Below are 18,882 nucleotides of genomic sequence, written 5' to 3'. Positions count from 1 at the left end.
AAATCTTCATCTGCAATTATGCTTGTAAGTGCTTCTTTATTAAATTATATTCAGGGTTGTCTTAAAACTGAACATGATGTGAACTATATCTCCATGAAATACCTCTGTGACTTTACATCTGGTTGGCACAAGATGTGAATCCAATAAGAACAGTGAACATGTCATCTCGGGACAGACAGATGATAGATACATACATACATAGGTAGATAGATGATAGATGATAGAATAAGATGATAGAGATAGGTAGATAGATAGATAGATAGATAGATAGATAGATAGATAGATAGATAGATAAACAGACAGATGGGTGACCAGATAGATCCATCCATCCCCTGATCATGTAACACAAATACACTGAAGCAATAACAACGCCTTACAAAGAAATCTTAGGGGGCTCACCACTACCAGTAACTCAACACCAGCAAATCTATTTCATTATTTCAGGTCTTTCTTGTTTTCTTCACACAGCTTTCCGTTTCTGAACAAGTTTTCATTGAAAATCACTCACACAAATGAGAATAATCTACAAACCTGTGGCAAAAGTAAAATTCCTTCATCTCAGAAATGCTCAGCCAGTGGTACTAAGTGTCTAAAAACCATCTGCCTTTAAGGTGCCAAACATTAGTGATGCGATTTTTTTTTTTTAAGTACAACAAAGGGAGAGTTGTAAACTAAGACATCCAATATAGGAGAGCAAAAGGTGAGAACCATGTGAATTACCATAATGTGAGACATCCTGAGGACAAACAAATGCACATTTATGTTCAGATAAACAGGTGTCTGGCTCAGCTGTTAGCAGAGACCCTCCTCCATATGAACCCAAATAGACTATTTTGGCAACATTAAATTATTTTTGAGAAGCAATTACCATACACACCATCTCTTTGTATTTTAGCCAGCAGCCTCTTAGATTGTCACTGCTTGCTGTAAGACAAGTAATCCCCAGCTTAGTTATTTTTATTTAAAAGATCCCTAACATTTATATTTAAATTTATTTCTCCCATAGCTTGAATATTCATTAAATATTGAGAGGAGCTGGAGCTGTGGTAAGAATATATCCTAAGAGAAAATGTGAGAAAACATCATTAGACTCTCCCAGTGACTGTGTTCTGCCAGTGATAGTCATTAACAGGGTTCATTTGGAGCCTTTTTTCCTTACTGTAAGTTGTTGCTTACTGGACTGCATAGTCTAAATAGCATTGAAATTAACACCATTACATAAATTGAATATCTGTGAACATGGGTAGATCAAATTCATAGTTGTTTAAATCATAAAAGTGACATAATCTAGCATTTACCCACATTGAATGCCTACCATAGCCTCCTAAAATCCAGATGTTCTCAAAATATTTTAGCAATTCACATTAATGGTCACATTCTGAGAATCCAGAGGGTGAAACAAAAGAGCACATTTAACTTTGATGCTTGCCTGGTCACACTCATCACCAAATCACAAAAGCAGTGTGCAACGAATAAGAAATAAGCAATAAGCAATAAGCAAACAGACATTTTCCCTGATATTTGCTTTCCCTTTCTTTTTAAAAATTTGTCTGTGTTGGCTGGGGTGCTTGTGTATGTTTATATGTGGGTGTACTTGGCTACTTGTGAATGCTTATGTTGATGGAAGACATCAATCACTCTCCACTCCATTTTTTGAGACATGGTCTCTAACTCAACCTAGAGCTCACAGTCTAGGGTAAACTGGCAGGCCACAGAGCCCATGGGAACACCTGTCTCCACCCTCTTGACCTTTAGGCTAGAGACCACAAGACCGGCAAGCTACCACAAACTTGGCCTTTTCCATGAGTACAACGGACCCAAACTCAGGTCTTCATGCTGTATAACGGCAAACACAATGCCCACAAAGCTTCTCTTCTGAGGCCCTGACTCTCTTAATGTCCCTATGAGACAGCAGCAGTCTTCCCACACAAAGATGAGCCATAGGTAAGCCATTCCAAACTAAACAGTTTTGCTTTAAAACATTGTGTGTGTTCATTTGTAGGGGGGTCCAGCCCTGGCATTCCTTTTAACACACTAAATGACATTTTTGTTGTTTTTGTTATTGTTTTGTTTTTTGAGACAGGCTTTCTCTGTGTAGTCCTGGCTATCCTGGAAATCACTCTGTAGAACAGGCCGGCCTTGAACTCAGATGTGCCTGCCTCTGCCTCCCAAGTGCTGGGATTAAAGGTATGCAATACTATCACCCAGCAGACAATTATTTTTAACTTAGAAAATTTTAAAAAATTATAGTCTCAAGGAAGCCTAGAGAGCTTTAACCAAGACCCATATATTGGCTGACACTTTACAATAGGGTCGTTACATGTTTCAAGAGAAAATAATTCCTAAGAATGGATTCAAAAATAGTTAATAGTACTGAATTTCAACTACAGAAATCAAAATTAAACATATTTCCTGGGACACTGTGTAAACAAAAAGAATACCATCTCCATAATCAACGAACTGTGTGACTAACTAGGGTAAGTAAAAACATGCATCACACGACAGCAGAACACATGTCCATCAAGACATCAGAAGACAGAAGTCACCAAGATGAATTCATGTGTTTGCATATAACTTACAGCAAGAAGCAATGAGATGTATAGCTGTGGCATACAGGAAACACCCTCCACGGAAGTAACTAACTTGTAATTGAGAAGGTTTATCTATTATTGATGAGAAGAGATCCATACACATACCCAACGTAATGGAAAAGGATTCAATAGCACAGAAGTGCCAGTACTTGGAATGGGAAGAGAGATTTTGGCATGCTTCATAAAATTCCACACAAATGTGTTTTAAGAAAAGATTTAATATTATCACATTTGAACCTCAGACTATGTAAGTAATCATGGTTATAGTGTAAATACACAAATAATGTCTTTGAGCCTAAGAGGTCTGGCTGTAACTGAAACACAGAGATTTGAAGTTTCTATAGCCAGTATTTATAAGTGTATTATAGATATAATATTTATAATAAGAAATGCATAATAAATATTATATTTATTTTTAAGTATAATAATATAAGTTATAATAATTTATAAGAATTTTCCACTCATAAGAAAAGGAAATGCCATTATAATTTAGTATTCAATAACACTAGTGGTACAAGGGTTTAAATGACAGAAAACCAAGCAGCCCTGAGTCTCTACCTCTAAATACACAATTATTACTTTCATAAAACAAGGCAGAAATTTACCCTAATATTAATTATAAAACTTATAAAACTATTCTGTAGGTCATAGGCAAGAAATCAGCTATTCACAGGAGAGCATGGATTCCATAACTGAATGAGCAGGCAGCCTCACCTTGGAACAGGAATCAATGTACAAGTGGCCACAAGGGGCTCACTAGGAGACTGCGGCGTGTGGCTGCCCACACACTTACCAGCATCTGCTGTCTGAGCTGCCTGGCCAGGGCGCTGTCCTGAAGAGCATTCTCCCGCTGAGAGGCATCCGCCAGCACATTCGCTGTGGTTTCTGCTTCCTGAAGCCATTTGAGAAAGTTCTCCAGGTCTTTACGGCAAGTCTGCACTGTCCGAAGCTCAGCCTCCAAGGCACTCTGTCTATCAGCGATGCTGAAAGAAAGAAACAACGCAGAAGACACAGGTCTGTGATTCACAGGGTGACATCGTCCATCATACCTACCAAGACAAAATTAGCATATAGCCTCAGAGGAACTTCTACCTGTTAAGTCATCAAATGTAACTGTGTGATTTTTTTCATCTATAGGTCTAAAATGATCCTTAAGGAAGGTGTCTAGTGATTTGTGAGATACCAGTACTGACACGTAGAAATACTAACAAAACCACACCCATACCATAAAATAATTGTGCCTGCATTTTACATACCATATTCGTGAACTTGTGTACTTTTACAGATTTATGCCAATATCTATGGGCTGCCATAAAAGAAATGCAAAAGGTAATACAAATATTCATATATCACTCACTGAATGTGAAAAAGGAAAATAAAAAAAAAATATTTGAGATTTTAAAACACAATGTAAGGGCTACTATGTACAATTCAGTGACACAACACTCTGAGCCCAATCCCTAACACCACAAGGAAATAAGAACTTTCGGCCTTCGCTAATAATCCAAGTAAATACATGTTGATTAAATAATATTTGATTCAATATATTTATTAACATAATAATATTTAGTAATATTAATTTAATATTTAATAATATTTGGACGACACTGGACAAACATGTTTTATGAATGTTTCATTAGTTCTACATCAAAACTAGAGCACTGGAAGTTATTTGAATTAGACAAGATACACACCCGTAAATTCAACATTTAAAAACTTTATATACCTCAAAGCTTCATAGTGAAAAACAGACAAATTATTTCTTTAAATGGGTACTGGGCTGAAAAGGTGGATAGATCTGTGAGTAGGAATGCTTGATGTACAATCATGAGGATGGAAGTTTGTGTCCTAGCAAGTAACAAGCCAGGTAGTCCAAAAATGCCTGTGATTCCAGTTCCACAGGATATAATTGCTATTCTGGCCTCTATGCAGGCAGGCAGGCAGGCAGACACAAATGCACACAGACAGACATATGTAATAAAGTAAATTTTAATTTTAAAAAATGGGCACCAACAATTCCAGTCCTATTTATTTAGACCCAAGAAAACTGAGACTGCATGTCCATACAAAGTCTCATACACAAATGTTTAAAAAATCATTATTCAGAATATTGAAACAACACCACTGCTCATCATATGAAAGAAAAACTGATCAATGGAATATTATATGGTAATAAATGAACATTAATCACAGAATGAAAAAAAAAGTCCTGATAGGCAGTTCCACAAATATATCATGCTAAGAGAAGGAATCCAAGTACCAAAGGGCAAATACTATGAGATCCCACATCTGGGAAATCCCTGAAATAGATAAACTCAAAGAGTGAAAGCAGGTGGCTTATCCCCTAAGACAACAAACAACCCACACAGGAACTGGAGGGTAAAGTACAGTCCCTGCAAGCAACGGAATATAACTCAGAAACTGAGACTAACTAGGTCCAGTGACATGGCCAGGCTCTCAAATACATTCTGCTAAGTGAAAGAAGCCAGATACAAAGGACTAGAGTGAATCCATTAATGTGACATTCTCAGATGACATAATCATACCAGCATTTACTCCATAAAATTCCTCTACTCACATTTTTCAGAAAGTAAACCTAAAACTGCCTATGGTAGTTGGAAAATAAATGACTCCCATTGACTAATGTGCCCTATGTGGCACATAGGGAGCGGCACTATAGGCGGTGTGGCCTTGTTGGAGTAGATGGGCCTTGTTGGAGGAAATGTATCACTGGGGGTAGGCTCTAAGGGCTTATAAACTCAAATCTGGCCAGCATGACATGGTCTTCCTCCTTCTGCCTGCAGATCAAAATGTAGAAATCTTAGCTCCTTCCCAGGAACCATGTCTGTCTGCACACTACCATGCTTCCTGCCATGATAATGAATTAAACTCTGAAACTGTAAGCCAGCCCCAACTTAATGTTTTTCTTTATAAGAGTTGTCATGATCATGGTGTCTTCACAGCAATAGAAACCCTAACTAAATACTGCCCTGCTTCAAATGTGCTGACCTCTAGAACTTCCCAGCAATTTCCCCAACTTTATCCTCTACTTTTCTCTCATATCCTCTTCATGTCCAAGTAATATGTTTCAGATTTTTTTCTAAAATATTATTGACAGTATGACCATGTAAAATTTTTTCCATGTAAAAATTTTATACCCATATTATAGTGTCCTTCGTCATTTAGCAAAATCAAACCTTCTTTTAAAGTTTAGAGCTCATCTCTTTGAGACTATTCTTTCTAGGTTAGGTTTCCTCACTGTGGGTTTATAAAAAGGTCAGTGAGCTACTTTATATAGAAAATAATCATGTGTAGTCTAGAAAGGTCCTTAGATTCTGATCTAGTTTCATTCTAAACTTTTATAATAAATTGTTTTCCATATTTCCACATTCCTGGAAGTCCATACTGCAGAATCATAGTATTTATAAAATGGCATCTAGCCATATTTTTATGAGATTTGTTCCCAAATGCCATTTTCCCTAAGGACACTGGAGAAAGACTACATCAAACTATAAACAGCATGAAGGGTAAAGACTCCAAAAAGAAAAAAACAAACAAACAAACAAACAAACAAAACCTCCTAACACCAGGAAACACCAACGAACTCTTTGATGATGAGAAAGAGGATCAAAGAGAAGAGAGTGTGTCTTTATTCTAACTGCTCTGTAACCCTGTATTAACTTGACAAAACTTACAAAGGATATACTCAAACGGGATAACTCAAAAACGGAAAACAAAATCATGAGCTCCAAGAAAGAGATTACACAGTGAGAGAAAAAGAATAGACATATTCAGTATGGTTGGTGTAAGCAGACTCAGAAAGCACAGCAGCAGGAGAGATGTCTACAAGATAAAGATATTAGAAGTGACAGAATGCTTACCATAACAGACTTTTTGAAAATTACAATATCAGGCTACTAAAAATATGTGAGAAGAATTAGCAACAGAAACAAAAATGTTGGCATTTAAAAATAAGGCAAAAACTAAATTTGGATAAAACAAAAGAAACAAAGGAAAAAAAAACAAAAATAAAAAATAAAGAAAAATAAACAAAGAAATGGAGAAGCAAAGGGTCAGTGAGAGACCCTGTCTCAAGGGAACAGACAGAGACAATACAGGAAGACTTTTGACACACTCCTCTGGCTTGCACACAAACGTACATGGGTACACAACACAGGTATATAACTCAAATACACAAAAACAATGAACTTTAATTATAAAAAAGGAACATTGAAATTCAGACTGTGTTTATAGAAGTCTAAATGAGCTTTATGTTATTATAATGTATTACAGTGACAGATATATGTATATGTGTATATAACTCAGTAGTGGAGTGTTTGCCTACTGCATGCACAGACCTGGTTCCTAGAGCCAGGAAATAAGAATTTCATAGTCCATATATATATGTCACTCTATGTTCTGATTTCTAAAAGTAATATCATTTATATGAAGTTTCTAATAGAATGTAGCTCACTTAGTCCTCCAAGTTTCTAAATTTCTGTTTCTAAAATTATACCCAAAGCTAGTGTGGTATGCTGAATATTATAAAAATAATTTATCCACTTTCAAGAAATTAAAGATGATTTATCATAAGAAAACTAAGATTAAAATTAGAGGTTCAGTGTGTGTGTATGTATATTATATATATAATATATATATATATATTATATATAAAATCAGGCAGGTTAATTAACCTTTAACACCCCTTATATACTACCCTCAGAAGAAAAAGGCCTAATTTTTGTCTCCTCTCATTTATCGGGGACATGGCTTAGAGTGAAGCATTTACAATCTTTGATATATTGGTTCCATCCTTAAAATAAAGAGCTTGGACTAGATCAGTGAAAGAGCCATTTCAGACTCTCCAGGGGTCCTTTTCAAACTGTAGAATCCATCGCTGAGCTCACAGAAGCAGCTAGAAGAGTTCTTGTTGCCCCCGTCCTAGCTTCAAATTCCTCTTTGTTAAGAGTTCTCTACTTGTACATGGTATGTTACTGGTGGAAACATGAGCAGAGTGCAGGCAGCAAAGAGGTTGGGAGGCGCTGAGCCCGGGGCTCCTATGACCACTTTTACGACCGATCTCATATCCATCGGGGTCCTCAGACTGTATCTGGGTGGACATGCACAATACACATTTGTGTATAAAAGTCAAAGGACAAACTCTGATGTCATTAATGAGATGCCATCAACTATTTTTTTTCCACAGTCTCTCAGAGGCCTGAAACCTTCCATGTAGGCTACAATGGCTGGTAGAAAATCCCCAGGAATCTCCCTATCTCTGCCTCACAGCCCTGGGCTCACTGGTGCACACTACCATGACTGCAGTTTTTCATTAAAATTTGAAAGAAAAACACACACACTCATAGTTCTGGAGATCAAGCTCAGGTCTTCATTCCAACTCTTGATTTTCTGAGTCTCAAAAACAACCAGAAAGAAGTAAATAATGAGTGGGTACTGGGAAAGGGATATATTATGACTGGAATGAAGGTTTTAACTGTAGGAAATTTGTGCTTAGAAGACAAAGGCGGGGACTTTTTAAAATCTAAATCTGTAAACCTATAAAATAATAAAATAAAAATAAAATAAAATAAAAAATAAAAAGAATAGGTTGAAAACATGTAAGATTTGAAGTCTACAAAGAGAACTTCAGCTGAAATATTTTTTTTATACTCCAAACAAAAGAAATAACTGACTATAGGACACAAAGAAAATAGAAATAGCTTCACATAGAAGATGTAAGGACATCCACGGGTGAGAGATTTGTGATCGTTTATATTAAAGGGAATGAGGATTTTCTAAAATATGAACTCTTAGCTTTCACATGATATTTGTAATAAAACTCGCTGTGATAGTCTATAAAATAAGCCAACAGCCATTTTGTAACATAAAATATGGCCACCTACAGAGGAGGCTTTTGAAAATGTCATTTTAAAGATGTTAGGCAATATTTGGTATTTTAAACTGTAAAATGTAATATATGTTCAATGAAGTGTGTGTGTAGTTATAATTGGTCAAAGAGTAGATTCTCACAAATACAGATCTTTTTTACAAAATGTAAAAATGGTTCTTAGGAAAGCCACAGTTGTGTGTTGCTAATTTGAATGTTTTAAAAGGTGACCTCTGGTATAAGATTTAAATGCATCTATGTCTTTCAGAGTGGAAAATGGAAGCACCAATCTGAGTGGCAGGTAGAAAACTTACAGTAAAGTGGTTTCTTAAGATTTCTGTTCTCTTGAAAACAAAATTAACATTTATCTGAAAGCATCCAAAGTAAACAATGAGTATTGTTGAAATAAACTGTGGTCTTCTGGTGATCAGTCTTTGCTACATAGAGACTGGGTCTTTACTAAGACATTTAAAACTTCCTTCTGTGGAACTTAAGGAGACTATGTGCTAAGGTACTAATGCTGAACCACTAAAAGCCTAAAGAGCTCCACCTCCAGCTCACAATGCATAATTGTGCATAACACAACAGAACAGCTACCTTCCTCTGGGGCTCCTGTTGCCAATAATAATTAATAATAATAATACCACTCAGACATTTCCATAAGAGGCTTTGTATCTTCAGATCTTTTTTATTTACTTATTTATTAAAACTAGATCACTCACATTTGTTCTTCATTAATCAACCAATATTATACAATCCCATACCTTTCCCAATATGCATCAGTCTACCTCCCAAAGGCATCTTGCACCAAGCCCCAGAGCTCCTACTGCACAAACAACCAGCTCCATTGTACCTCTTTCTCCTCAGGTCAAGACCTCATCTGGCCATCACTGAACTGGAATCCTTGAGCTTGAAAGTACCATGCCTTCAATCCCTCTCTAGCCCTGCCACTCCCCATAGCAAATTTCTCTAAAATTGTTTCTACAAATTGTGGCACTTTCTTGCCTCCAGATTGTTTTTCTCCCCAAACCTACAGTGTCTCCCACTTCATGATCATTATCTTTCATAATCTTTTATTAACCCCACTGCATGAAGCCACATAGCTAGCTAACTCATCAACGTACATCTGGCGCCTACGGTATCAATGTCTGGGTCACAATGACCAACATTGTCTCCATCTCTAAACTACAGCCAGAAAGCACTTTCTTTCTGCTCTTCATAATTATTCTTTTATCCCAGTGAAGTACTCTCACGGTAAGATCTACAAAGATCAAATTTTAATCGATACAAACAGTGTCGCTCCCACACCTATCACTCCACAGTGTCCCATTGTACTCAAGTCATCAAAACTCCTATGATTTACACAGTTCATACCTGGCTTCTGTCTCCCTCTCCCCTCACATCTCAGGCCAATGTGCTCTTTACAGCTCCATAATTTTCACACTACTGTTTATTCTGGAAGATTCTTCAAGTGGCTCTTTTTTCTTAACCCCAGAAGTAGCTATAGTATCACCTCCGATTTTTGCTTTCTAGCGTTTACCCAAGTTTTCTGAATCCCACACTCACATTGTACTGCTGACTTCTTTTACAGCTCTCAAATGTCCTCCTATAATTACGTTCTCTCCCTCCCAGTTTCTTCCATTATATTGTTTCCCTTAACAGAAAGTAAGTTCTCTGGAGGCAAGCACAAGTGTGCTTAAGGTTGATTCTTAAAGACTCTCATGCAGGAGCTGGCCAGCTGAAGGTTAATGAACAATTCTTTAAATAAATCATTAACTAATGAAAAATTCTTTAAATAAATGATGAAGTCACCAATAAAATTTTTTTTAATTAAGGAAAAGACAAAGACTGTGCCCATTATCTCTTAGTTTATTTGATACAGAACTGAGAAAAAAAAATGGCTGCATGTAGGAGCCTGATACAAAGTGAACACAGGAGCATTCTCAGCATACATGTGTGTCATGATGGCTGTGTTTCATTAAGGGCAGAAAAATGATAGATGCAACATTAAGTAACAGAACAGAAAAAATATAGAAGAGCATAATTTTTATATTCTCTCAATGGTAGTGACTTAAACAAAAGAAACAGACTGAAAACTAGAAGTCACTATCAGGGAAAGAAATTATCTTCCAAAAGGATAAAACAAGTTGAACTGACCCAAATCGCTGAATCTCCCAATAGTGAATGAGAGGATGAAAAGGCTACCCGCACTTTGCACCTACAATCACCGATTGAGAATGACAGTTGCTCATTTTGTGAGCTCAGTGGTTGAGCTTGGCCAAAGGGTAGGCGTCAGAGGTAATCCCAATATGGTATCTTTCATTGACAACTCCTAAAAGGTATTGACCAAACTGAAGAATGATCCATGCTAAAGGAAAATGCATGCTTTTTATTTAATCTCTGGAGACAATAAGCAAGCACTACAGAGAAAGGAAAATGAACCAGAAGCTTTGAGATATACAACACAGCATGCTGGGAAAGCAACCACAGTCCAGGATCTAACAAATTCAATCTTTTTACTTCAGAGTCTCATATGTTTGAGGCTGCCTCAAACCCTCTGCATTAAGGAAGCTATTCTTGAATTCCTGACCCCTCTGCCTATATTTGGTAAGTGCTAGGATTACAGGTGAGGTTGACATGCCCAGTTTATGCAGCACTTGAGAATTGAACCCAGGACTTCATGCACACTAAATAAGCCCTCTACCAATTGAACTATATGCCCAGCCCACAGGCTCAATCTTCAGTGTACACAGAGCTACTATCAGGCCGTATAAGCTATATCTAGTCCATGAGTATCAATGAAGAAGACAATATTATAATAAAAGAAAATAAAGTTATTTTACTCATCAGTTTGAACTGTATGAATGACTTCCAATCAAATAGTCTTTAAAGTTTTATAGTCTCTTCTTCCCAGGATGGTTAAACTTTTACTTTAGCACAAGACACTTGAATAAAACATTAATTAAGCAAGTATGATCATTCCGCTAACTAAGATAATTGGATATTTTAAGAAGTTTCACCTACTAATAAAGATTGAGTGGATCTCTAATGCATTCATTAAAGCAGATAATCCAACTTTATCATTAGGATCAGTAGAAACCATTCAGAATGACAAACAAGCAGCTACAGACTCCACTTTCTACATATCAGCCACACAAAATTCTGCAAAGTATGATGGCTTAGAAGGAAAACATGGCAGCATGATGACAAGCTGGTTGACCTTCTGTGAAACACAAATCAGGTGCCAAGAGTGTTGGTATGAGACTTTTGATCTCACAGTAGTCCTGCACAGCAGACATGGCCTCCATTTTAGAAAGTGAGACCAAGTGGGACGAAATAACTTGCTCAGGTTCACCTCAGGCTTTCTTCTCTGACTTTACCATCTGGAAATGCCTTTAAATAGGCATTTGTGGGGATAAGGACAAGGAGAAAGTCTATAGTTAATTAGTGACTCTTGAGAAACTATAGCTTACAGTTATCATATCTGATTTTCTTTATAAACTTCAGCACTGATAATTCTATTTATATATATATACATACATATGTATGCACATAAAATGTTGTTTTATCCACAAAAAGAGTGAAAATATAGGAATAACTATTCAGGCCCAAATCAGGCATCCACATTCCAGAAATTGCTATATTCCTAACCCAAACACCTAAAATATTCTGAAATCTTGAAAAAAAAATGAGGAGTACCAACATGATTCCACAGTAAAAAATTCTGTTTCATTTTTAAAAACTACTTAACATGTTCTATAAATTACCTTCTGGTTATATGTATAAGGTACATATAAATGTTTATTGGTTAACTGATAATAGTGCTGGGATTGTACAAGGCCTCACACAAGCTATATCCCCAACACACAAGTCATGTTTAAGACAATAAATTTCAGGTTTAGATTTGAGCATTATCTCCTATATCTGTGACTATGTGTCAATTAATATCTCTGAGTCCAAGTGCTTTCTAGTCCCAAGCAATTCAGATGAGGGATATTCATCCTGTATAAACACATTTTGACTATCTAAATTTATAACAAATAATTAGTTAACTTGCATTAAAAATGCAAAGCAAAGAACTAAAAACTTTTGCACATTTGAAGATGAATGTATCTATATTATCTTTAGGGAGGCTTGGAAAAGGAATCAAACATACTCATACTTATGTGCTGTTAGGCGGAAGCCATTCACACGAGTTGCACAAAGACTGTAATAAAGGACATCAAAGGACAGCTTTCTGTCATCAGGATGTTTGGGATTTTGACATTATAGATAAGGGAATCAGGCCCTTTAAATGTGAGTGGTCAGTTTCAATTCATACCAAACATCACCACTGAAAGCTAACAGCCACTAACGTTACTGCATATGCAAGTATGCTACCCCCCCACCTCTAAGAACTCTGACAGTGACATATAATCAGAATTCAGCTGTGGAATAAGAGGAAGTGATGATAAAGGCCGGGGGGGGGGGGGGGCATCAGAACACTACAATGGTCCTGTGCTCAAGGTTGCTATATTATTCACGGAAGCTCCCATATCTTTAATCTCATCTGTTCTCCATACATAGTGCAGATAAGAACCAGTAAATAGAATCACTGACAGATCTGAGAAGCAAATGCACAGAGCAAGCATTCAGCACCTGACATTCTGATAACAAAGAAGAAAAAGTAAAGTCTTGTTAAAGGAAGTAAAGTTAAAGTCTTGTTAAAGCGCCTGGCTGTGTAGGCGAAAGGCCCAGAATTCTAATCCCAGCTATGCCTGATGAGCTGTGTGACCCTGGGGGACTCTGCCATCTCTGTGCTCCCATTTACTATCAATGCAGTGCTGACCAAGATGCTTCCTGTCTCTTAAGACTGTTGGGAGAATCAAACAAGAGCTGTGTGAAGTGCTTACCACAGTGAGAGACAATGAGAAGCCATTCAGATCCACACACTAAAACCACAGCAGGCACTCACGGGACACCAGCAGCTCATTAAGTTTGCCATCCATGCTTCAAAACTCAGAGCAGGGTGAGTATTACCAGCTCTCACACTTATGTGCAGTGGGACTTTGAACACGCCAGTTAACATCTCTGAGCTTGACAGTGTTGGGCTATCCATATGTTCTCGAGGGAGATGCTGAATGGATGTACCCCAGAGGGGAGGTAAAGAAACTCCATTTCCTGTCTACCTCTAAAGCGTGAGTGCACAGGACGTAAACAGACACACAGTGTTTGTACTCCATTATTAAGAGGGATTCACAGCTGACGCAGGAAGATTGCAAGTTTGATCCCAGTCTGAGCTACACTGCAAGTTCAAGCTACCTTAGGAAGACTCTACCCCACCCAATTAATTAATTAATTAATTTAAATTTTGGTTGGAGGGGCAGGAAAGTCTAAAAGCTTCATGTGGAAGATAATTTAAAAGTCGAGAAATACTAGTCTAAAGTAGTTATGAAACTTCTCAGTCTGTCTTTATGACACCAATGTCATAAACACAAAAGGTTAATATAATCTCACAACTTGCTTAAGAAAGTGAGGAATGACATATATATAGAATAATTAAAGATTTGAAACACACATAATTTCAATATAGAAGCCCTAGCTGTCACTCAGGAAGGAGTTTCTGAGGCATGGTCTTGTTGTATTTTCCCAACTGTATAAATAACAATATTATTTAAATCTCGTCTAAATATTAATATGATTTATTTCTAAAACAATAGAGACAGAGAATAAGTAAAGCAAGTCTTTGAAACTATAACAAAACTGGGGCCCTGTGGCCATCTTAACTTTGATAAATTAAAGACCACCTTGGCATATAATTCATTTTTAATTGCCTCTTCCATCTAATTTAACTGCTGCTATGAGCTGTCTTAAGGTATTTACAAAGTAAAGGCAAGAAAAGGCTCAGTGGTGACAAACAAAGTAGATGGCACATTTCAACGTGAGTGGTCAATTCTTTTGCAACTGTTTACAAAGTTGAAACAAAGTCACATTTCATTTTTTTAACTTTTATTAATTATACTTTATTCACATTGTATCCCTCCATAAACCCCTTCCTCCTCCCCTTCTAATCCCACCTTCCCTCTCCCTTCTTTATGCACACATTTCTTACTCATGGAATTTCTGCAAATTAATAAAACAGTTTTGAAGGCTATCCTTCTCATTGGCATTCTTAATTTACCTTCCTCCCTTAGTTACAAGCTCTATCCAAACTGTGTGTCATGATATCAGAACATTACACTGCTAAAAATACCAAGATTACAGTCCTTCTCCTGTAAATTGGCAAAGTTGTGTATTAGTTAGGCTACCCATCTGGAACCTGAGTATACATCTAACACACACACACACACACACACACTCATGTCTCTCTCCATAATCTTCTCCAAGGAGTTTTCAGAACCATGCTACACACTCTACCAATGACATCTAAAGATCCAACAGGGGGCGTCGCGCACCGAGGTGCATTCCCTCAAGCCAGACACCCAGTTAGACCTCAAGAGCCCAAGTGGTAGGCAAAGAGAACTGCCTCTGACAAGTTAGGCTCTGACCCCAACCAGTGCGGTGACACCCAAGGCAACACATGCACACGTGCACACACGAACACACATACACACGTGTGCACACACACACAAACACGTGTGCACACGCATGCGCACACAATTTAAGACAAATCTAGAGACAAAAATTCTTTCATGTTATGTTATCATTAAATTTTCTAAATTATTGTATCACAAAATGTTCTGATACCAATTTTAACCGCTACAAAATAAACGTGTTTTGATATCAAAATTACCTTTAGGAAATTTCATTTAGCATAGAAAAACATGTTTAGGAAGCCATAATTTCACTTATATACAGGCACTGCCAATATGATGTAAAAAATAAATACTTTTTAACTGATGATAAACAGAAACATGCAATCTGAAAAAAAAAAAAAATGCTAACCACTGCGATAATTTCTCAAACCCTACAAACTTAAGTGAGCAAAAACCCTGTCTTATAAACACATGTGCCGTTTCAGGCTTTTCCAGACATATTGACAAGACACTGATAAAAAGAAAAGATAATAAATTAACCAAAACTCTGCAAATAGATTATTTCAGTGGTCAGGTGGGAGAACCATAGTGTCTGGTCCTCATTTGAGTATATCCCAGCCAAATATCACATACAATTACAGTAATAATTACTACTCATGTTACCCTCAAGTAGTACAACTATCTGTGTTCTATACCAGAGAACTACAAAATGTATTCTAAATAATACAAAGAGGCACAAGAAAATAAGAAAACATTAAAAGAAAATAGAAGCAAGGTTATTCTAAAGAAAAAAAAATGCATTGCAAAATTTCCAGAAGATATAGATATACACTCTCTACAAAGTACAGTAATGTGAACGTTGTCCATCACAGTTTAAAAGTAGAAAAGATAATAAAATATACTTCTAGTATTTGCCTGCTTAGGTTGTTTCTACAGGAAAGCCAGGGAAATTGAATTCTCAAGTAGGCAATGTGCATGGTCCTCCCAAGGCTTTAAAGTTACCTTTGTTTGAGATTGTTCCATGATGTTTTCAAGTACTCGGTGGTTTCTTTCACATTCCTTGTGTCATCACTACTGTATTCTTCCAAAAGTTTCTGTAGGATGTTATCAAACACCATGATGACACCATCGCCAGAACCCAGTTCTTGAAGTAAAAGCTAAGGTATAAGTTGAGGCACTGTTAGAACTGCTCACTCAGTGACTAGTATTACCCAGCCCTAATATTCCTGGAAATTTTTAGTACATGTTAGACAGAGAAACCACAGAAGAAAGTAAAAGGACAAAATCTCAATTTTAAGAGAAAAATAATTGAACCAAAATAATTCTAGAAATAGAAAAAAAAAAAACAAAAAACAAAAAAAAACATTTCCACCATGGTAGTCTGGAGACAGGCAGTTTCGGGAAGTGGGCACTGTGACTCCACAGCCACCTGCACTCATGCCCAAATGCCTACCCTCCCCAGCACATACACACATACTTGAAAATACTAATAAAAATTAATCTTTAACAATGAAAATGCCTGAGAAATCAGGTGCATGGGGGGTGAGAGGAAAGTACTACCTACTAAGGAATCAAACTTCCTCAAAACATTTGACTTCTTCATTCTTTGCGCTGTACACCTTATTCTCAGAGAACACGAATCATACTGGAAAAAGCTGAGTTCTTCTACACTCTTTGTGCTGTACACCTTATTCTCAGAGAACACGAATCATACTGGAAAAAGCTGAGTTCTTCTATATGTGCTTGGAGACACATCAAAGATTACTATGGTGGAAATCCTCTGCCCTTTACCTCTGGATCACTCTGTCTGCAAAGGTAATAGCCTGAATGGATCAAGATTTGTTCAGTATTTGCCCAAATGTCTACACAGACACTCAATGTAACACAGGCACCAGCCCTTTCAAAAGTCCTAAACCCTGGAAAATCTCTCAATCAAGATATTTTCATGAAATCCAAATGACAGCCAATATCATTTATATGTGTAATGTTTTTGTAGCAATTGTGAAAAAAAAGTCCATCTTAAGGTTTCAGATGAAACATATGCTTTGTTCATTAGAGTAGCCGAGAATCGGTTCACAGTACTTATGAAAGACTGTTCCCAAACCCTTCCCCTCCACACATGTCCCTTAGTTTAATGACACAGTGTTTGCACAGTAAGCTGTGTACATCTTCCATTACACGTTAAATATCCTGTAGGCTGTATTGCTTAAAATAATGGTTCTCAACCTGTGGGTCTCTACCTTTTCAGGGGCCAAATGACCCTTTCACAGAGGTTGAATATCAGGTATCCTGCATACCAGATATTTACATTATGGTTCATAACAACAGCAAAGTTATAGTTCAAAATAATTTTATGGTTGGGGGTCACTATAACATAAAAAACTGTATTAAAGTGTCACAACATTAGGAAGGTTGAGAACCACTGACAAAAAACCATCAATGCTTCATAATTAGTTATATTGTTGTTACACAGAATAACGACAAGATAACAAGAAATCTGTATGTGTTCAGTTTAAAATCTGTAGACTTTGATACTGCAGATGTGAAGGCCAAGTACACTTTGGGAATAAGGACGGAAACACTGAAGATCATTTTTTAATCAGATTCCTTTAGTCATGTATACAAAAGCTTTGCTATTTCTTTGCAGCAATCAACAAGAACCATAAACACATAGAGCAATTCAGAAACTAACAGAGTTGGCCAGTTTGATTTTAAATTACATCCATGAGAAGTCCTCATGTGCAGATTTAAAGCATTATTTCCAGGTTTTCAATTTGCTTCTCACATTTTTCTAGATTACTGTATTCTTCCTAAACATACATTTTCATTTCAGGCTATCAAAAGGGCAAATACAATGTTACACCAAAGTGTGACCACATGACCAACTCAAGAAATTTTCTGTGATTGTAGCAGGAAATTTTAAATAACACACTTTAAATCATAAGTGTTCAATATACTCAACACTATAATGAAATTGATCACAAAAGCTATTGCTCATGATAAAACATAGACATTAGAGAAACTACACTTACTTATGACTTGACTTGCACACTATGGAAGCACTCAAATGAAAGTCTAAAATCAGTCTCTCAAGTAAGCCAAAGAGTCAATGAATGAGGTTTCCTTTGTAGATGCAAATTATACCTCCATTCACACAAATGCATGTTTCTGTTTATTATGTCTTTAGACATCTTCTCAAAAATAACAAAAACTCTGTGATTAAATCCCTATAAAATTCAATATATATGCCTAAGCACTTGGGAAAACATGAGAGCCCCTAATTATGGTTAACAATATAAAAGAAGTAAATTCAACAAACGACACCAACAAAAACTGGCTAACGAGTCTTACTTGATTATCAGAAACCTGTTTGCTAAGCGGGTCGCGCCGGGCCTGCTGCAGCATGTAGAAGCGAGCCTCGTGCTTTCTCAGGAGCTCCTCAGTCTCCTCCCTGTGGTCTTCCCACTGCAGGCTGTCCACAAGCATGTCCTCCAGCTGCTGCCGCCGCAGCTCCACACCGTGCTGCGTGCTCTCCCACTGCGCTTTCACCTTCTCCACTGGGGAGTGGGATTAAAAACAAACCCTTTTAGTCAGGGTCCTCTCTCTTGATTAGTTTCTTTAGATGTACAGATTTTAGTAGGTTTATCCTATATTGCATGTCTATATGAGTGAGTATATACCGTGTGTGTCTTTCTGCTTCTGGGACAGCTCACTCAGGATGATCCTTTCCAGGTCCCACCATTTACCTGCAAATTTCATGATTTCCTTATTTTTCATTGCTGAGTAATATTCCATTGTGTAGATGTACCACAATTTCTGCATCCATTCTTCAGTTGAGGGGCATCTGGCTGTTTCCAGCTTCTGGCTATTACAAATAAAGCTGCTACAA

General features: G+C 37.0%; 1 protein-coding gene across 2 annotated transcripts in view; it reads right to left on the bottom strand.

The window, feature by feature from the left end:
- Positions 1–18,882, bottom strand: part of Utrn (utrophin) — a 538,848-nt gene that overhangs the window by 255,590 nt on the left and 264,376 nt on the right. For both annotated transcript variants that reach the window (XM_055627734.1, XM_055627735.1), the window contains exons 49-51: positions 18,345–18,550; positions 15,996–16,150; positions 3,385–3,574 (exon numbers count right to left, since the gene is read on the bottom strand). In XM_055627734.1, the coding sequence (XP_055483709.1) occupies positions 3,385–3,574; positions 15,996–16,150; positions 18,345–18,550 (551 nt within the window). The remainder of the gene's footprint in view (positions 1–3,384; positions 3,575–15,995; positions 16,151–18,344; positions 18,551–18,882) is intronic.

Source organism: Psammomys obesus, unplaced genomic scaffold, assembly GCF_907164565.1.
Source record: "Psammomys obesus unplaced genomic scaffold, mPsaObe1.curated_primary_1811, whole genome shotgun sequence".
Taxonomy (NCBI): Eukaryota; Metazoa; Chordata; class Mammalia; order Rodentia; family Muridae; genus Psammomys; species Psammomys obesus.
This window is presented reverse-complemented; position numbering and strand designations above follow the sequence as displayed.